This window comes from Cherax quadricarinatus, chromosome 18 (assembly GCF_038502225.1).
Source record: "Cherax quadricarinatus isolate ZL_2023a chromosome 18, ASM3850222v1, whole genome shotgun sequence".
Taxonomy (NCBI): domain Eukaryota; kingdom Metazoa; phylum Arthropoda; class Malacostraca; order Decapoda; family Parastacidae; genus Cherax; species Cherax quadricarinatus.
The window spans coordinates 29,515,092-29,537,339 of NC_091309.1; the positions used below are offsets into that span (position 1 = coordinate 29,515,092).

The 22,248-nt window shown below is 37.8% G+C and overlaps 1 protein-coding gene across 1 annotated transcript in view; it reads left to right on the forward strand.

The window, feature by feature from the left end:
* Positions 1-22,248, forward strand: part of eEF2 (eukaryotic translation elongation factor 2) — a 44,773-nt gene that overhangs the window by 18,826 nt on the left and 3,699 nt on the right. Inside the window, exons 2-7 of the mRNA XM_070086364.1 lie at positions 1,039-1,253; positions 10,412-10,605; positions 11,260-11,396; positions 12,402-12,598; positions 20,137-20,272; positions 20,487-21,139. Coding sequence (XP_069942465.1) covers positions 1,039-1,253; positions 10,412-10,605; positions 11,260-11,396; positions 12,402-12,598; positions 20,137-20,272; positions 20,487-21,139 — 1,532 coding nt within the window. The remainder of the gene's footprint in view (positions 1-1,038; positions 1,254-10,411; positions 10,606-11,259; positions 11,397-12,401; positions 12,599-20,136; positions 20,273-20,486; positions 21,140-22,248) is intronic.

Consider the following 22,248-nt stretch of genomic DNA (forward strand, 5'->3'; position numbering starts at 1 on the left):
CTGACACAGTATCCTCTCTGAGGTTTCTATACTTGTCCCAGCATTTAGATATTTTCTGATACTGTATATTGAACATTTGAGCCACTAATGTTAATATTGTTCTCATATTATGCCCATGGTGCTTACGCTTTTCACTGGGAAGTGTGCAGATTTGGGACCAGGCCCTAGAGTACTTTCCACATGTACATTATCTTTCGTCTCTGCCTCGTACATTATTATACAGGGTCCTGTGGCCTGGCTGGCAAAGATCTCTTCACATGCGGAGGGTCCAGGTTTGATTCTCGGCAGGGTGGAAGCACTTCAGCCATCTTTTCTTGCATAAACGAACATAAGAAAGAGCACTGCATAGGTCTACTGGCCCCATGCCTAGTTTCTCATTGGTGTATATTTAATTACGGGATTGGCCATGCTGTAATAAGAGAATGTAGTTTCACTTTTACATAATAAGTTTTGAGTGCAGTAACTGAGGTCACACTGTCTCAAATACTTTCATGTGAAGAGTTTGTATATTTGTGAGCCAAGACTCATAAAACAGCCATGAGAGTTATTGTTGATGTATTAAATAAGTTTTTCCTTAATATTTCCCAGTTTTGACTTGAAAAATAATAGGTTGCTTTTTACAAGCCTGTCACATAGTTTGTAAATTGGTATCACATTAGCTATCCTCACATGCCCTGTCTGATACCTTTTACTGGCCAGGGTTAATTTTCCCAAATCCCTTTAGTCAGTTGATGACTTGCATGCCTGAAAAGCAATCCAACACAGGCTAAGATGTCTACCAATTTTGTTTACCACATTACTTTCAGAAACGGGTAGATAAATTGGTTTCTGGTGATCCTTACATGGTTTGGAACTGCTGAGTATCAGAGTATGAGCAAAGATGGGTAAAGAAAGATGGACATTGTAGATGGCCTGCAATTGAAAGTTTGGATTACTTCAGAATGCTTTAAATTTTGAAAGCTTCCTAAATTAGTTTAGAAATGTACTGCACTTTATATGAACTAGGGTTGGCTGATTTTTTTTTTTTTTTCCTAACAGGTGAACTTCACAGTGGAAGAGATCAGGCAACTGATGGACAAAAAGAAGAACATCCGGAATATGTCGGTTATTGCCCACGTTGATCATGGAAAATCTACGTTAACAGACTCTCTAGTGTCGAAAGCTGGTATCATCGCTTCTTCCCGTGCTGGAGAAACTCGTTTCACAGATACCCGTAAAGATGAGCAAGAACGTTGCATTACCATTAAATCAACGTAAGTATTACCTGTCCATTATGAAGATTCTTAATTTATGCAGAATCATTGTGACAAGTTTCTAATTGCATGTTTGAAAAAAATTATTTTACGGTTCGCAGAAGAATGTTTAGATGCAATGTCTAGTGCAGCTTCCATGGACCAGGGATGCAAGTAGTATTTCATAAGAGAAGGGGACACATTTTAATTTCATGAAAGGCTTCCATCATTGATTTAGCCATGAGCCCTTGATCTATACTGTAAAGTACCAGTCATTTGTGATTTGGTCTACTAGAATACTGTAAATGAAATAGCAAATGTGATTTTTCTTTCCAATTTGGTTTACCTTTGATTTAGCTTTGAGTTTAGTCTTGCTACCATGGCCAGGCTTGTCTAGGTGAGTGTGTTTTATTCTTAATAGGTTTATTTTTTAATATATTTTGAACAAAGTGTGAGAGTAATGGTGGTTGGGGATTTCAGTGCTAAAGTGGGCAAAAATGTTGTGGAGGGAGTAGTAGGTAAATTTCGGGTGCCAGGGGTAATTGAAAATGGGGAGCTTTCAATTGAGCTATGTGTAGAAAGAGGTTTGGTAATAAGTAATACATATTTTATGAAGAAGAGGATAAATAAATATACAAGGTATGATATAGCACGTAATGAAAGTAGTTTTAGATTATGTATTGGTGGATAAAAGGTTGATGGGTAGGCTCCAGGATGTACAGGTTTATAGAGGCAACTGATATATCGGATCATTATTTAGTTGTAGCTACAGTTCGAGTAAGAGGTAGATGGGAAAAGAGGAAAATGGCAACAAGCAAGAGGGAGGTGAACGTGTATAAACCAAGGGAGGAGGAAGTTCGGATGAGATATAAGCAACTATTGGCAGAAAGGTGGGCTGGTGCAAGTATGAGTAGTGGGGGGTTTGAAGAGGGTTGGAATAGTTTTACAAATGCAGTATTAGAATGTGGGGCAGAAGTTTGTGGTTATAGGAGAGTGGGTGCAGGAGGAATGAGGAGTGACTGGTGGAATGATGAAGTAAAGGGTGTGATAAAAGAGAAAACGTTAGCTTATGAGTGGTTTTTACAACGCAGAAGTGTTATAAGAAGAGTAGAGTATATGGAGAGTAAAAGAAAGGTGAAGAGTCGTGAGAGTGAAAAAGGAGAGCAGATAATAGTGGGAGAGGCACTGTCAAGAAATTTTAATGAAAATAAGAAAAAAAAAATTTGGAGCGAGTTAAATTTAAGAAAGCCTAGGGAAAGTATGGATTTGTCAGTTAAAAACAGAGTATAGGAGTTAGTAGATGGGGAGATGGAGGTTTCGGGTAGATGGCGAGAATATTTTGAGCTTTTAAATGTAGACGAAGAAAGGGAAGTGGTAATTTCATGCACTGGCCAGGGAGGTATACCATCTTTTAGGAGTGAAGAACAACAGGGTGTGAGTGTGGGAGGTGCGTGAGGCATTACGTAGAATGAAAGGGGTTAAAGCAGCTGGAACTGACGGGATCGTGACAAAAATGTTAAAAGCAGGGGGGGATATAGTGTTGGAGTGGTTGGTATTTTTGTTTAATGTATGAAAGAGGGGAAGGTACCTAGGGATTGGCAGAGCATGTAGTCCCTTCATATAAAGGGAAGGGGGACAAAAGAGATTGTAAAAATTAAAGAGGAATAAGTTTACTGAGTATACTACCAGGAAACTTGTACGGTAGGGTTATAATTGAAAGATTTAGAGGAAAGACGGAATGTAGGATTGTGGATGAGCAAGGAGGTTTCAGTGGGTAGGGGATGTGTAGATTGTGTTTACATTGAGGCATATATGTGAACAGTATTTAGATAAAGGTAGGGAAGTTTTTATTGCATTTATGGGTTTAGAAAAGGTATATGATGGTGGATAAGGGAGCAATGTGGGAGATGTTGCAAGTATATGGAATAGGTGGTAAGTTACTAAATGCTTTAAAGAGTTTTTATGAGGATAGTGAGGCTTGGGTTAGGGTGTGTAGAAGAGAGGGAAACTACTTCCCAGTAAAAGTAGGTCATAGACAGGGATGTGTAATGTCACGATGGTTGTTCAATATATTTATAGATGGGGTTGTAAAAGAAGTAAATGCTTGGGTGTTCGAGGAAGGGGTGGGATTAAATTATGGGGAATCAAATACAAAATGGGAATTGACAGTTGCTTTTTGCTGATGATACTGTGCTCATTGGAGATTCTAAAGAAAAATTGCGAAGGTTAGTGGATGAAATTGGGTGTGTAAAGGTAGAAAGTTGAAAGTGAACATAGAAAAGAGTAAGGTGATGAGGATATCAAATGGTTTAGATAAAGAAAAATTGGATATCAAATTGGGGAGGAGTAGTATGGAAGAAGTGAGTGTTTTCAGATACTTGGGAGTTGACATGTCAGCAGATGGATTTATGAAGGATGAGGTTAATCATAGAATTGATGAGGGGAAAAAAGGCAAGTGGTGCATTGAGGTATATGTGGAGACAAAAAACATTATCTATAGAGGCAAAGAAGGAAATGTATGAAAGTATAGTAGTACCAACAGTCTTATGGGTGTGAAGCTTGGGTTGTAAATGCAGCAGCGAGGAGGCAGTTGGAGGCAGTGGTGATATCCTGTCTAAGGGCAATATGTGGTGTAAATATTATGCAGAAAATTCAGTGTGGAAATTAGGAGAAGGTGTGGAGTTAATAAAAGTATTAGTCAGAGGGCTGAAGAGGGGTTGTTGAGGTGGTTTGGTCATTTAGAGAGAATTGATCAAAGTAGAATGAGGTGGAGAGCGTATAAATCTGTAGGGAAGGAAGGTTTGTAGGGGTTGTCCTCGAAAAGGTTGGAGGGAGGGGGTAAAGGAGGTTTTGTGGACGAGGGGTTTAGACTTCCAGCAAGCGTGCATGAGCGTGTTAGATAGGAGTGAATGGAGACGAATGGTATTTGGGACCTGACGATCTGTTGGAGTGTGAGCAGGGTTTTTTTAAGTTGCCTATTTGGGTGCATGCATTCATTACTTTTTCTTGGGGGTTTTGTCGCCCATGGTTAGGTGGGTTTGAGACTTGTTAAAACACTTTGGCTTGGTATACTACAATTACACAATTAAATGAAGGTCTTTGTAGATGTATACAGTGGACCCTCGGGTGACGGCATTAATCTGTTCCAGAGAGCTTGCCTTCAACCGATTTTGCCATTTGCCGAATTAATTTTCCCCATAAGAAATAACGGAAATCCAATTAATCCGTTTCATACAGCCAAAAGTACTAGCAAAAAAATTTTTTTTAAGATGAAATATAGATATACATACAGAAAACAATAACACACAAATATAAAGCACTAATAAAATGGATAAATGAACATTTAACATCACACTTACCTTTAGTGACTTACGTTGGTGTATGGAAGACAAGTAGGAGGTAAGAGGAAGGCAAGTTTATTATGCTTCAATATGACGCTAATATCATCTCTTCGGCTTATTTATCTATCACAATTCATCTTCTATGACATAAACAATATTAATAACATAGAAACATGATGTATACTCTAGAATGAATAAAATATAATGTATGTGAGGAGCATGTGGTGGGTTTATAAGGGCCACTGAGAGAAGCCGTGCATAGTGGTAGTGGAGGCAGCAGCAGAACCCACCACCACTATCCACACTTAATATATGTAATTTATAAATAAGAAATATTTAAATTTTAATTTACAAATAAGTTTATTCAGGTATACACAAATAGTTATGTACATAGATTATCATACATAGCAGCATGTGTGTAAAGTACCTAGGGTAACTACATATTTCCATTGGGGTCCTTTTATAATTACTTATATTTACTTACCTTGGAAGAGATGTTAGTTTGATTAGTTAGTTTGCTGGAGATGCTGGCAGAGGTTTAGGGTGGCGGTGGTAGATAGCAGGCCGGCCTATGTTCGGCGGCCCTATACACATCAAACAACGTTGGAGAGTTACTTTCGTATCGTTTTTCTATCTCTACTCGCCTAACGTGCTACACTGTTAATTCTACACTTCATCGCTGGCTGGCACTATAGCCTTTATTGATACCTGCTGCTTTAGTATCGTACATATAGAATCACTGAAGAAGGTACATTCTTCCCCCTCTCTCCCTCCTCCACTTTGGTACTTTGCTAAGAGTTTTTTCTTGAATTCTATTGTGCTTCTTTCCTTCTTTACCACCTGACTGGTGCTAAAAGCTTTCTTTGGGACCATGGTGGCTTATTTAGCAGTTAAAAGCACTAAAAGCAATGGAATAATAAAAAATATATTGCATGTATGTGTGGAATCATCCTCACTGGCTTGTAAACAATGGCACACTACCTGTACATGGGCTCAGGCCGTGCGGACATGTTTGGGACGAATGTCCTTAGCAGAGTTCTTGGGCGTTAGCCGATCCAATATTTTGACGCAAGTGCCGCTGTCCGATTTTGGCGTTAGCCAATGCCGCCATTACCTGAGGGTCCACTGTATTGTATATTTAACCCTTTTGGTCTGTCCCGTTGTACTATGGCTTTAAAGCCAGGGGTCAGTCCCATAGTACTATGCCATGAGCTCTGCTCATTCAGATAAGTTGAGTGTTGAAATTGAGCCTAGATGAGAGAATGGGTCTGTGGTAAGTGTGCCTCATTTAAAAAACAAAATCTTGCAGCACGTAGTGCATGAGAAAAAAATGGTTTAAAACGGCAAGACCAAGAAACCACCATGGAAGATATATTAGAGAAATAGAAATGATTTTGACTAATTTCATGACTGAAAGTGGCTAAAAATTGAGCTCAAAGTAGCTGAAATGTTCGATTTTTGCTGATATTAGAGTACTATACGTATAACATTAGTCCAATGTGTGTCAAACTGACCAGTCTAATACACATTTAGGAATGCACTTTTTTTTTTTTTTTTTTTTTTTTTTTTTTTTTTTTTTTTTTTTTTTAAGAAAAATTCAAAATGGATAGAAAGTGTAATATGGGAGGGGGCTGGAACTGTGACTAATAAACAAAGAATGTTTTTTTAAGTGACAGGAAGGTCCAAATTGTTTATTCTTTATTTTTAACCCTTTGACTGTTGCAACCCCAAATCCTGAAGTCTGTATGTCACAAAATATTCGAAAAAAATTTTCTTGCCAAAATGTCAAGATTAATTAGCTGATTGTTTTAAGCCCCCCACCTCCCAAATGCTATCAGTATGTACCGCTATATAGAGGCATATAATTGGCAGAAAATGAGCCAATAATGGCAACAGCGTCAAAGGCCAGTCACCCGGTTTTCTTATATTTACTCCCATTCGAAGGTTTCTTGTCTTTTTAGATTTATATATATTTTTTTTTTTAAGTAACTTTTGTGGCATGCGAGACCAAAGTAAGGTGCAATGTACATGTGTATGCACTCATTGTATACAACACAATAACTGCACAAACATTTTTTCATTGTTTATAAAACTTGTTTGCACAAACCAACAAAAAAATTTTACTAGTATTGTTCTATAATATGTATACAAATGTAGTCACTGGACACTCCTAGAACTGCTGCAGCTTGTGGAATTCTTTGAAACGATGTTATGCAGTATTCTTTTACACTCCTCGCACATAAAACGAGTGTTTGCATTTTTGTGTGCGTTTTGTGGTATGTACACAGACATAACACCTCTTCTGAGCACTTTCCTTGAAAATATTAGGAAGCAGTTGTATGGGGTAGTGATCACCAGGCCTTAGACAAGAGGGTATGTGTTGATAATTTCATGGGTGCTGGTCTATTGCAGTTGTTGCTTGGTACTTGAATATTATTTGTTTGATGACTAACAAACAAAATTCACCATATTTCATTTTTTTGTTGGTCTCCAACTTCTATATATTATAAACAGTCAGCATGGAAATGTCAAGAATTGGAAAGTTTTATGTACCACTTATAACTCTTGCAAACACAATCAGCAAACCCAGTCTGCATGTCACATTTGTCCACTAAGTGCATATTCAAGTTGTAGTCCATCACAGCTGCAGGTTTTAGAATGGGTTCGTTGGGGTGTCTATTGTGCCTGCCACTGTTTGCCATTACGTTTAGGTGAACCGAGGTCAACAATGCGACATCACGTTTGTCATGCCACTGAAATGCCATTGGCAGCAAACGCCTGCACCTCACCTCTGAGAGTGCCTGCATCAAACTTAGGCATGTGCTTAAGATTTCCACTCACTGTGCCACATACGTCTGTCATGTTCACTCGCAAGAAATCTCTAAGTAAGGGGCTTGTGTACCATTTACCAGTATATAATATATGATCCTTACCAAGATGTGCTTTCATCGTTATTCTAACCACATCATCAGATACACCCAATAACTTCCTGGTATCTTGCAATGTATTACTGCCAATGTACACAATTACAGTGGTCCCTCGTTTATCGTTTTTAATCCGTTCCTGGAGGTGGGGTCACTTACCTAGCTTAAATATAGATTTACATGCAGAAAAGAATGCCAAATAAATGTAAAACACTAATAAAATGTATAAATGAACATTGGTAATAGAGGTAGTTGATGAGTGGAATGGTCTGCCTAGTAGGGTGATTGAAGCTAAAACATTGGGTAGTTTCAAATTTAGGTTGGATAAATAAACAAGTGAGAGGGGTTAAGAACATAAGAAAGGAGGATCACTGCAGCAGGCCTGTTTGCCCATACTAGGCAGGTCCTTTACAATCCATCCCACTAACAAAACATTTGCCCAACCCAATTTTCAATGCTACCCAAGAAATAATCTGATTACTCAATCCACTCATTTGCAAGTCCCACTTAAATCCAACCCCTCACTTGTATATTTATCCAACCTAAATTTGAAACTACCCAAAGTCCTAGCCTCAATAACATAAGAACCAGTATTACACTATTACAACTGCTACCACCATCAACCACTATCACAACTGCTTCCACTCTACCACGACCACCACCTTCATATTTTTCTACAAACTTTTTATTAAATTATGTGTTTCTCGCATCCTTTACCAAAAGGCTGGCACTAGAAGCTTTCTTTGGAGCCATGGTGACTTATTTAGCAGTTGCAAACACTAAAACGAATGGAATATTATGAAATGTATCGTATGAACTCGTGGATCATCCTCACTCACTGATAAACAATGGCACACTGGCTGGGAAAGCAGTGTGAGGTGGCTCGGGGCTGTGTGTACCTATCCCGGACGAACTACTATTCGCGAGTCAATCTATGATTAGCGAGCCCATGTTTATACAAAAATATCGCTATGATTTCCAAAATCTACTACTCTAGCCCTACGATTATCGAGGGACCACTGTATATCCAAAACCAGACGACTTTTGCAATCGCACAATACAAATAACTTTATACCAAAGCTTTTCTTCTTGCTTGGTATGTGCTGCTAGAATGAGTCTGAACAAAATCAGACTGGTCAATAACAAGCTTCCTGAAGGGATAAAAATTACATACAGAAATTTTGTTTCAGGTACATAAGCATATTCCTGATCTGTGAGGCCTTGTTTTGTCTGAAGTGTAGCATATGAAACAGCAGCAGAAATATTCACTAGTATGTCACTGAAAGATGGGGTTGAAATCAGGTGGTCTGTCATCCAGTACGTGGTGACCGTGTACTTATACACATGTGGCATAAGCATTATTTTGGCAAAAAACAGATTGATCTCTGCCACAGTTGTCCTTCCACTTGTGTAAACGTGATCTTGGTGAAACAGTTGTTTGCCATGGTGTATTCAAAGTGTGTTACTTTGTCTGACAATAATGGCCATCAGGGGTTCATCAAAGAATAACAAAGCATTCCAGTTCAGTGGCATTGTTCCCAAGTGTACACGATGGCCGTATTCCACTTTGTTTCATCAAAGTGATGGGGATTGGGAACAAAATTGGCACCTTGCTGCCAATCCCAGATGTGGTCTGCTGGTGGATACTGGATATTGACAGGTGATTGTGTGGGGGTGGTTGAAGGTGGGATTTGTTGTGGCTAGGGCAAATCAGCAGCATGGGTACCAGCATGGCCCACTCCTGGTGCCATGAGGCGTAACACCACCACCTGCTGCGCCACACACACATTAGTCATCCCCATTGTCACAATATCATCTTCACTATCAGTTCCTATTGTAGGGCCATGTGATACACTGAGGTTTACTTCTTCCCCTTGGAATGGCATATGACACTACCCAAGTGATCAGAAATTGGTAATTGGGCCAATTTCAAAATAGGGTTCTGAATAAACAGTGCAGGCATTCCTGGCACGAAAATTAATTTTCCTCTGTTCATTATGTTCCCCAGGCTTCACAGGTGAATTCCATTTTGATTTTTTCTTAGTGCAAAAAAAAATATTTACTGTTATGCAATATTGTAATAATGGTATAAATATCAGTGCATTCGTGAATGCATATTTGACCCACCAGTTGGACGTTCCTTGGAGAAGTGACATAATTCGTTTACTCTTGAATATCAGCAAGAATTGAACATTTCCACTTCTTGGAGCTTTATTTTAAGCAATTTTCAGTTCTGAAACCAATCAAAATTATTTCTCTTTTCTGTAATATATCTTCCATTCTATCAATGAGACAACGAAACAAAAATACACCAGTCAGTTTTAACCCAAAATCATGGTTGCAGTTTTTTTCTCGTTATGCATTGCATGCTGAATAATTTTTTGACGTACCCTTACCGCATAGACCCATTATCTCGTACCTAGACCAAAATTTACTGCTTATAGCTCGAGTAACCTGAGCTCATGTAGTTAACAAGTGTTGAATATTACCATAGTCATTTGGTAGTCTTAAAAAAAAAAAAAATTGTGAATGGGTATTTCATCTGCAGTTTTGTCTATTCTGGGAGGGAAGGGGACACTTTCCCTCCAGCCCATTTCCTGGAGAGTAGGCAACTTACTAAATTAAGAATTGTGTGTAATTGTCTTAGTGTAGTATAAGTATCAGTTTCATGTATTTTTGCTTCATGCATGTACATAGTGTCTTTATTTGTTTTTAAACTGGCAATGTTGGAAGTTCTTGTTAAATTTTGTAATAATACTTTTGGTGAATAAAAGTATCAGAAAAAGTGATGATCAACTCGTTCGTATGAGTGGTTAGAGAATCACAGAGATTCGTGTTCAGACAACTGAATGCACTTTGATTTAAATTTAGATAACTTTTTTAAAACACAGGTTAATAAGCTCTTTTCCTTCAGTGCCATCTCTATGTACTTCAAACTGTCTGATGAGAACATCAATCTGATTTCTCATCCTGACCAAAAAGAGAAGGGGGAGAGTGGTTTCCTTATAAACCTCATTGATTCGCCTGGTCATGTCGACTTCTCATCAGAGGTGACGGCAGCCTTGCGCGTTACTGATGGTGCTCTTGTAGTGGTGGATTGTGTGTCGGGTAAGTTGCCTTCATAGTCCATAAGATCAGAAAATGATTTAGAGAGCCATAAGCTTTATTTTTGACAGTATGATACATTTAACTAATAAATAAACCATACATAATCATAATGGTAATTATGCTCTCCAAATAATTCTTTACCTGAAAGCTTGTATAACACGAAACTTTAGTATTCATCTAGTGACGTATTAGTGATCAAGGTGCTTCTTAAATGTTGGTACTGCAAGCGCTGTATTGAATTTCTGTAGTGTAAAGGATTTTAAGTTTAGAAAAGCTAGTGAATTAATTTTTAATGAAGGTACACTGATAAATTTACCAAGGAATGAAGAAGTCATCAGTGGCTTGTGTTACTTTGGTAAATGTCTTGATCAACACACCAGTCTTGTTGTAAAAAAAAATTCACCATACCAATATTTCTAATAAATTTGGAGACTACCAGCTGTAGTTTACAATGGTTGAAGACTAAACTGAAAAGTTATGAAGCCTAGTGTTAAAGAAATTGCTAATGTTAATTTAACCTGGAAAAGAGTATGAATGACTGGTCCAGTAATAATTGATGGAAAATATACAAAGTTGAAATAATTTGGCAAGTTTTCACTTGACTTGGGCAAACTATACTATTGTTTCATGTATATAGCATTGCTCCTTTGGCAGGTGTCTGTGTGCAGACTGAAACTGTTCTCCGTCAGGCTATTGCTGAACGCATCAAGCCAGTGTTGTTCATGAACAAGATGGACCGTGCCCTTTTAGAACTGCAACTAGAGCAAGAAGAACTTTACCAGACGTTCCAGGTCTGTATAATAATGGCTTAGTGACTGTTAGAAACTTGGTGCAAAGACATTAGTGTTTATTTGTATTAAATTATTTTGTAGGGAGTATGTTGATGTACCACTGAAGGATAGTTAATATGGTTGTGCTACTGGAGAGGGATCCAGTAGCACAACGCTACATTGCCAAACATGACTGCTGCAAAATGTTTTCATTTAGGGGCTTACCTTTCCTTGGGTAAATAGTGAAAAGATTTCTGTTTTGGGATTGATTTCAGGCTACATTTCCTGTAACCAATCAAAATCAGAAATATATTTCATTACTATATCTTATGTTTGATCAAATGATTAATTGCCAATAAACCACAACTATCTTAAAAAGTACCTTGTTTGCCATTTTAAACCAAATGAGAGGTCAGAAGTTTGCTTTTCCCATCATGCACTACATGTTAGTTTTTTTATATATACCATGAATTTGTCTAGGTCAAAGTTTACTTCTCAGAGCTTATCAAAGTGAGCCGAGCTCAAAAAGATCTGTTAGCGATGCTGGTGTCAAAATCAGATCTATATGAAAGTGAGAGGTTAAAAAAAGTTAAATTAAAATCTTACATCACTTGCAAAGCATCCTATTTTCTGGTAATTTATTCCTGGTACCCCCCTTCAAGGGAGGTTTCTTGATTCTGGTGAGGGGCTCTTGATCTAGGGAATTGGATTTGCTCCAGTTCCTGAATTAAGCCTGAATACCTTTCATTCCCCTCCCCCTTCGCCCACAACCCTCAACCCCAGAAATGCTGTATACTCCTATGGGTTCAGTGCTTCCCCATGATTTTAATATTCCTGGTACCTCCAGAAGCATTAGCCATGATGGGAAAATTCTTTAAAACCTTGAATATGTTCTTAGTATTAAGATTTGTAATTAAATTATAAGTAAGCTCTTGTGGCTGATGTAAATTAGAGGTAACTGGTGACAGAAGTTTTAATATTAAAAATCTAGTAATTTGTTAATTTAGTAACTTTAAATCTTTTCAGCGCATTGTGGAAAATGTGAATGTCATTATTGCTACTTACAACGACGACAGTGGTCCTATGGGTGAGATGCGTGTTGATCCAAGTAAGGGTTCTGTTGGCTTTGGCTCTGGCCTTCATGGTTGGGCTTTCTCTGTAAAGGAATTTGCAGACATCTACGCAAGCATGTTCAAAGTTCCTGCTGCCAAGCTTATGAACAAGTAAGTTACCTTTTTTTATCTTCAGTTTTTCTGATATACCATATCTAGAATTAAGGAGTCTTAACCTTTTTGATCTTGCCCCTTTGCCGATAACATGGTGCTTTTGGGAGATACTTAATTGAAAGTTGGTAAATGAGTTTGGGAGGGGATGTAGAAAGGAAATTAGAAGTGAACTTTGGATAGAGGAAGGTGAGGAGTATCAAAAAATAGTGAGATGGGATATCGGATTGGGTGGAGCGAGTACGGAAAAAGTAAAGTGTTCAGATATTTGGGAGAGACTTCCCAGCAGATGGTTAAAGGTGAACTAGAATTGCTGAAGGGGGGTGGGGGAGTAGCTGGTTCATTGAGGCATCTCGGGTAATGACTGTGAGGCAACAAGGAGAATGTACCAGAGTATACTGGTACCAACATTAGGTTTAAAGCATGGGTTTTGAATGCTGCAGCTGGAGGCAGTGGAGATGTGAGAGCAGTGTTAGGGGTGAATATTATCCAGTCAATTGAGAAATTAATGTATCATTACCCTAATTATTATTCAGTACTGAGGTAGGTGGTTTGGATGTAAGAGGTTGAGAAAAATAGGATGTCATACAAATATGGGGTAGTGAAAATGGGGTAGGGGTCATTGTAAGAAAGGTTTTGAGTATCAAGGGCTACATCCAGCAGGCTTGTTTTACGAGTGGATGCAAATAGTTTTTGATTGATAGGCTGTTGGAGTGAGGGGGGCAACATTTATAGAGGGATTCAGGGGAACAGGCTAAATGGATGACCTGGATATGTAGTACATTGCTTGCAGTCTGAACAAGTGGTGGGGATGTTGTGGTTTGGAGGGTTGTGCAAACTCTCGTGTTGGAACTCGTTTGGCAAGACAATGAGTGTAAGAATTTTTGTCGGGCGTGTGTACCTGGGTGAGGAAAATGGACATACATGTGCGTTCAAATATTGTTCTCGAGTTAAACAGTACTGGTATGCAATTTTCATCTAGGGTTGCAATGACTGATTTCATGGGGATTATCACAAAAATAAATGAGGTTTGTGTATATAATGTGGGATTTTTGTGGCTCAACTCATAGTAGCCAGTTTTTCCTCATTACATGGGTGTATCCTATTACCCGAGTCATATCTAACAGTAACTATAATTACTAAACATTAATTTAGTTTTAAATCATAACAGTACAATAGACTATTCTTCTAATAATTAAGTTATCCTTAATGCCATGTTAAAAAGCTGTCTATTTATTTATTTATTTATTTATAATTTGAGCACACTTACAGAGGTACAAAAAAAAATACAGATAAGAGCAGCATGCCAAAGCCACTTATACTATGCATAGCATTACGGGCTGGCTTAAAATTAACTTAAGATTAACTAAGCAATGATGAAATCAGTGAAAAACATTAATGTAAACTGATTACTATAAAGCACAAGTGAGTATTACAAAGACAGGTCATATGGTTGCATGCATTGTTGTAAATTCAGTAGAATGGAGTATTCTGTTAGGTAGTGAATTTAAAAAATAATAAAGTTAGATTGGGTTTTAGGTTTAACATTTATGTGATATAATTGTGAGAAACATTTAAGATATACAATTTATAAGGTTCAGTTATTCAGTATTTATTTGGTTTTGGGTGAGTAAGTGATCTTTGAGAAGAGACTTGAATTTATAAACAGGTAGTGTTTCTTTTATATTAACAGGTAATGAATTCCAGATTTTAGGGCCTTTTATGTGCATTGAGTTTTTGCATAGCGTGAGATGGACACGAGGAATATCAAAGAGTGATCTGTGCCTTGTGTTATGGTCATGTGTTCTGTTGAGGTTGGCAAGGAGATGTTTGAGGGGAGGGTTAATATCAGAGTTGAGTGTTCTATGTATGTAATAGGTGCAGTAATAAGTATGGATGTTTTGTATGGTGAGTAGGTTGAGTGTATTGAATATTGGTGGAGTGTGCTGCCTGTAGTGAGAATTTGTTATCATTCTAACTGCAGCCTTTTGTTGGGTAATTAGTGGTCTGAGATGGTTACTTGTTGTTGAGCCCCATGCACAAATTCCATAGGTGAGATAGGGGTAAATAAGAGAGTGATATAGGGCCAGGAGGGCTGACTGTGGAGCATAGTACCGTATCTTCGATAGTATGCCTACAGTCTTGGAAATTTTCTTAGAAATTTGTTGTATATGTGTATGAAATTTGAGTCTATTATCAAGGTGGATTCCTAAGAATTTTCCCTCTGTTAGCTTTGTGATAGGTGATCCGTTTATCATTATGTTAAGAGGGACATCTGTAGCTCTGTTACCAAACTGAATGAAGTAGGTTTTGTCAATGTTTAGTGTAAGTTTGTTAGTACTCATCCAGGTAGATATTTTCTGTAATTCGGTATTTACAGTATTGGCTAGCTTGACTGGGCTCGGGTGGGAGAAGACGTATGTTGTGTCATCAGCAAATAGTGTGGGTTTGAGTAATTGAGAAGCATTTGGTAGGTCATTTATGTATAGGAGAAAGAGAAGAGGGCCAAGGACACTTCCCTGTGGGACACCAACTGTAATTGGTTGTGCAGAAGAGTTTGCCCCATTTGCGTACACATATTGGCTTCTGTTGCTGAGGTATGACTTGAGGTAGTTGAGGGAGTGCCCTCTTATACCATAGTGTGATAATTTTACGTGGAGCAAGTCATGGTCAACTGTATCAAAAGCTTTACGTAAGTCAATGAAGATCCCCAGTGGGACTTCTTTTTTCTCTATTGCAGTGTATATATGTTCTAGCATGTGTATAATAGCATCATTAGTATTTTTATTAGGCCTGAATCCAAATTGGCAGGGGTTGAGTATGTTTTGGGAGATAAGGTAGGAGTAGATTCGTTTATGAATTAATTTTTCGAAGATTTTTGAGAGAGGGTGTAAGTTGGATATTGGCCTATAGTTATTCAACTCTGTTTGGTCTCCTCCTTTGTGGATCGGGGTGACCCTTGCTATTTTGAGTACTGTAGGGAAGGTGGAGGATTCAATGGATTTGTTAAAGAGTGTTGCAATGATTGGTGATAGCACTTGTGACACTTTTTTGTATATAAAGGGTGGTAAGGTATTTAAATCTCCTGTCTTGTTTTTTAGTGCGTTGATAATAAGGGAGACTTCGTATGGGTTAGTCGGAGCTAGGAACAGTGTGTTCGGGTAGTTGCCGGTGAGGTAGTCATTTGGTGGGGTATCTGAGCTTGGGATTTTATTGGCAAGGTTTTGTCCTATAGTGGAGAAGAAATCATTGAGTCTGTTTGCTGTTTCTGTTGGTGGGAGTTGGGGTTCATCTGATTTTGCTAATTTTATTTCGCTATTTCGTGATATCTTTTTTGTTCCCAGAATTTCTGATAGGGTTTTCCAGGTCTTTTTTATATCACCTCGTAAGTTGGATAATCTGTTCTCATAATACAATTTTTTTGCCCTTCTTATCAGGCTGGTTAGGATTGACGAGTAACGTTTTGTTTGGTCTCTGGTTATGTGACCCATTCTGTACTGTTTTTCATATTGGTGTTTTGTATTTATGGATTTGAGAATGCTGGGTGTTAGCCAGGGACTGTTCAGTCTCTTAGCTGTCATCTGCTTAGTTTTTTTAGGGCAGTGCTTGTTATAGAGGTATTGAGTCTTTTTTAGAAAATTATTAATACATTCGTCAATATCTGTATTGATTTCTAGCTCAGTGTGCCAATCAATGTTTGCTAATGCTGTTGTGAAGTTATTAATGGCTGCCTCATTGTGAAGTCTGAAGGTGACTTTAGTAGTGTCTTGGGGTAATTTACCAAGAGTTGTTATGAGGAAAGTAGGGTAGTGGTCTGTGGTATTATCTGTAATTATGCCTGATTTTAAAGGGGATATGGTGTTGGTCCAGATGTGGTCAAGTAGGGAAACACTAGTCTCTGTAACTCTTGTAGGTTTTGTTACTGTTGGTAGCAACATACAGTTACTCATTGTGTTTGTGAATTCAGTAACGTGTGGGTCCTGGTCTTGCAGGAGATTTATATTGAAGTCACCTGAAGGTGTGAGTGGGCCATGTGTAAGATAATCCCAGAATCATTAAACAAATTCAGTAGGGTCCCACTTATACAGCAGGTTAGGTTCCAGGCTACCACTGGAAAGCAGAACACCATTTTTGTCCAGTTATATCAATGCCAGATAACAAGTTTACCCTAACGTATTAAGTTAGCAATAGACCGAGGCATTAAAAAAAATGTTAAGTAAAATTACACACAGTGCACTCATTACTTGCCTTAAAGTATCTGTAGCCTTAATGTAGGGCAAGAAGTCAGTAAACTAGATTTAACAAACGAGAAGGAACGAGTAAACGAGACAAAAGAGTATGTAAACAAGCAGACAAACACATCTGGTTATGGTTCATACACGTTCATTTCCATGTTTGCGAGGCTTATACCATAATAAGTTAAACAAGTTGTCTCCATGTTGGTATAGTAGAATAAATAGAGCAACACTCCCATTCTCTTGTAACGCCATTTTTAGAAGGAATGGTTGTAACGCCATTTTTAGAAGGAATGGTGCTCTGGGTGAAGGCATACGAAAGAAATAATTTTCTACAGTTACTCCTAGTAGTAGTGTTGTGTACACATTTTCTTTGGTGTTGAACTACAGAAAGCATTATTCTTTCCAACACTGTGCCAAGACGACTGGGGAAAAACATCTTTTTTGTTAATTTATTCTACTGTGGGGTGTATTTATCGTGTTTATGTAGCGTGTTTATTATGTAATTTTGAAAAAAAATAAAGATTAATGAAAGTCTGAAATAACGTTTAATGCACCTTGGTTATTATAGTTCTATCATTATTAATACGGCATCTTCGAGGCTAATAAGATGCTCGTGTACCTGCACACTAGCACAGTGTGTAAGTTTACTTAGGTACAGGTACACATTAGTTAAAATTATCTTAGTACAGTAGACAGTTATTTAACACGGTAGTTACGTTCCTGAAAACACCATGTTAGGTAAAAAAAAACATGTTAGATGAACTGAAGAACTTGTGGGGAAAATAGGGTTAGGTTTCTGAGAGCCCCAAAAAAGCCAAACGACTTGTTTTAGGCCTCCACATCTTAGAAAAATAAAAGCGAATATGTAATTGTAATTCATTGTTGTGATGTATTATGTTTTTACTGCTTAAGACTACAAATGTAACAAATAATAGTATTTCTTATCTTAAATTGTGGGTGCTGGTCTTAAATATGTATGATTATAATTACACAGAAGGTAATTGAGGGCCTGGTGCCAAATCAACACTTCAATAACATATAGGAGTGATATATATATGGGAGGAAGCAAGATAAACCAGGTGAAAAGCAGGGTGCTGTTATGGGAATATTGTATCAGCATCAATGGTGTCATATTTAGCATCTTAGCAGAATTTACAAGAAACACTGGTGGACAAGTGTAGAAATTGGACAAGCATATCCCAGTACCAGATCAACCAGGCTGTTATAGATGTGGGCCAGGAAGCCACCAGAAGCAACAGTCTGATTGACTAAACACCGTTTAGTTCTGACCTAGGGCTGGGCTCTGGTAGTAGTATAACTCATCAATGGTATATCAGAGCTACAGGATAATGTTTTCCCTAAACCTCAAATGTCCATTAGCATTGCAATAGCAACATTGATTTTTTCAATTTAGAGTAAGTTTATAGGCTTTTGTTTCTTGAACACTGATTGGGTACAGTAAATCTCACTGTTGCAATCCTGAAACAAGCAGCTTTGATTGCTCTGTGCATGATTTAGTCACTAGATCTGGTTCCTGGTTGTTGACTGGTTCTAATTGAATTGGTGTTTGTAGCTTCTTGATCATCCAAGGGAAATGCATCTTTACAGGGAGATACTTTGAATGCTTTTACACTGGTTTGACTGTCAAAGGAGGTTCTACCTATGTTTGGGGATTTAGTTTAAGAACCGACACTAGTAACAAGTGTGATACTTGGGTTTCCTCCACACCATTGGGACTGCAAAGAGCATGCATGACTTCATTGCAGCAAACCTCTTTTGTAATGAGTAGGAGTTAATCACAGCCGGCAGTAAGGTACCCACAGTTGTATTCAGAAGAGGCACATTGTCTTTGTTGGAGTAATGCTGCCACAAAAAAAAAAAAAGTAAGCAACCACAAGGTACTGTAGGCTTGAAACTTGAAAATCCATTAGTGAAGTAATCTTATTAACCCTTTCAGGGTTGAGAGGCCCTCTCCTAAACTCGTTCTCAGGGTCGAAAATTTTTCGGATTTTTTTTTTCTTATGAAATGATAGAGAATCTTTTCCCGATCATAATGACACGAAAAGTATGAAATTTCATGGAAAACTTACGGAATTATGCTCTCACGAAGTTAGTGATTTCGACGATGTTTACGCATCGACGCTTTCACCCACTTTGAGCCCTATTTCCGGTCAATTCCAGTGTACTAGTCGACAAAAATCATATTTTGCTAGAACTCCATTTTTTCTATCGAATGAGTACAAGAAACCACCCATTTACCAATTTCAGCTATTCAATAGTGGTCAGAAATTGGCAGTTTTGCCAATTTCACACAAATTTCAGAAGATGCCAATTTCCAAATAGGGTCCAGAATAAACAAGACACATTCCTGGCACTAAGTTCTCTGTTAGTTACGTCCCCAGGCCCTTCTTACATTTCTTTTGCTTTCCACTTAGAATTTTTATTCACACAAAATAGATTATTTACTGTTATGCAGACTACTGCATTAGTGTAGAAATGGTATAAATAATATCGGCACACTTGTGAAAGAATATTACTCGCCAGTTGACGTGTATTGGACGCTTGCCATGATTTGTTTACTTTAGAACTTTGGTAAAAATCTTAACATTTCTGCTACTTTGAGCTCAATTTCAAGGTACCTTTCATTGTGAAACAATCAAAATCATCTCAATTTCTGTAATATGTCTTCCATTCTATAAAATGAGACCAGGAAAACTAGAATACAACCATAAATACCATACGAAAATACAGTGCAAAGTCTGTTTTAATCCAAAAACATGGTCAGTTTTTTTTTCTCATTACGCACTGTGTGCTGCAGGATTTTTTTTAATCCTGTGCACACTGACCACAGACCCATTCTTTCATATGTAGGCTTACCAGCTTTCTCTCGCTAGATTTGAAGGCGCTAGAATTTAGGCTTTCTAGTACGTGAATAACCCTGGTGCATAAGCTGTACTAGTAAGTCTGAAACCCTTGAAGGGTTAATGCCACAAAAATCAAACTAACCATAAATCTTCCATAAAAGACCAATTACTCAGTAGCCAATGACAGTTGAAAAGTAAGAAGTGAGGGTGGAGTTTTATTGTTGAACTGTAAGTGTTGGAGCAGCAGCCAAAAAAAAAATCATTCCCACATTTAGACATGTATGTTCTTTAAATGTGAACTGAAATCTTTATTGGCCAAAATAATTAAATATTGAACTTCACCTTAGGATTTTGGGGATTCTTGTTTGGCCAAAATTTTCATTACTATTTTACCCCCATTCATTGCCAAGCATTTAATTTTAAAATTTCCTTCAAGGCTGTGGGGAGAGAACTTCTTCAACAAGAAAACAAAGAAGTGGTCTACAGCAAAGAGTCCTGACAATGAGCGTGCCTTCAACACCTATATCCTTGACCCCATCTTCAAGTTGTTTGATGCTATAATGAATTTTAAGGTATATTTTCAATTTAGTTCAGTGTCTTTTTAATATAGGCAAATATCAGTTCATGAGATATATATTGTGCCATTTTCTTAATTGTAAACCTAACTCCCTATACTAGTTGGTCCTTTATATAAGGATAAATTTTTGTTTAGGCACTAGAAAATTAATTTTCTTTAGGGAGGTACACTAGCAGTTTGAATTCATTCCTTAAACTTGTTTCTTGCAGAAAGATGAAACTCAAAAGCTTCTGGAAACCCTGAAAATTAAGCTGGTGAGTGAAGACAGGGATAAAGAAGGAAAACCTTTACTTAAGGTAGTAATGCGCACATGGCTTCCAGCTGGTGATACCCTCTTCCACATGATCACAATTCACCTACCTTCTCCAGTAACAGCACAAAAATACCGTGCCGAGATGCTGTACGAGGGACCATCTGATGATGCTTGTTGCACTGGTATTAGAAACTGTGATGCTGAAGGCCCACTCATGATGTACATATCTAAAATGGTACCTACATCTGACAAAGGACGTTTCTATGCTTTTGGTCGTGTCTTTTCTGGTAAGGTTGGTAGTGGACAAAAGGTACGAATTCTGGGTCCTAATTTTGTTCCTGGCAAGAAGGAAGATCTATACGAGAAATCTATCCAGAGGTCAATCTTGATGATGGGTCGCTTTGTGGAGGCCATTGAAGATGTTCCTGCAGGAAACATTTGTGGACTAGTGGGTGTTGATCAATATCTGGTGAAAACGGGAACGATCACAACTAGTAAGGATGCTCACAACATGAAAGTTATGAAGTTCAGCGTGTCTCCAGTTGTGCGTGTGGCTGTTGAGCCAAAGAACCCATCGGACTTGCCAAAGCTTGTGGAAGGTCTTAAACGGTCAGTAATTTTTTTTTTTTTTTTTTTTTTTTTTTTTTTTTTTTTTTTTTTTTTTTTGCCGAAAGTTTTAATTATGACATTGTTTTACTAAAGTCTTTTAAAAGTATTTTGTTCATACTGTTTTCCCTGTGATCAGCTAGTCATTAGTTCACTGAATTCAGTCTTGGATGTTTAAATATATAAACTTTGAAAAGCTAATTGCTAGGTTTAGGGGCACTATAAGTGTTGTGGGAATAGGTTCATTAAAATGATTGGCGTGAATAAAAAGTGACAAATTCAGCTGGATGGGAAGTGTATTTGGTATAAAGAGGGGATAATGTGAAGGCATTTGGTTGACTAATTATGGAAAATAAGCGTCTTCATTGTACATGAAATTTGAGGTGTTCAAAAGGAGCAGTATGCTCAGTTACCGTCTGTTAGTTGGTTGTCAGTGAGGTAGACAATTGGAGAGTAAGCATTTTGTAGAAGTAAGAGTTGGTAGCAGAACTTTTTGAATGAAGGTGCAAGAGGGAAATGTTAAATTAGTATGGGAGAGTTGAGGCAATTAAACAATTACTTATTAGACTTGGAGGAACTGAAGTCGTAAGTGCTGAAGCCTTGAACGGGCACACAGCAAAGGAAATTGAATGAAGTAGGTGTATAAGTATTTTAATGTTCCAGAGGGGAGAGGATTCATTTTTAAAGTTTAAAAGGGCATTTTACAAAGGAGTGGGATCTTAGTCCAGTGAAGTAAGTTCAATATCCCAGGCAGGGTTAAGTTATTAAGAAATGTTTGGTAAGTGCTATTCTTTTATTAAAAAAAAAATTAACAAGTGTTCAAAAATATGAATTGCTGTTGGAGCATGTAAGCTTAAACTCAAAAGATGTATGAATTGACAAACTCAGGGCTTCAAGGTGTGATGCATTTATTCTTGATCATAGAAGTGTATGTAGCGGGCTCTGTTATTAGTTTGGCTTCCTTGGCAGTTGGAAGGTACATTACCTTCCAAGGTTGGGAATTAAATGGGTGGAGTCTTCCTGTTGAAAAGCTACCTATGGAAGATAAGAAATTACTTGCCCCTGGTGAGTTTTCTCCAAGTATTGGATTGTCTTGTCAATTAATAGTATTT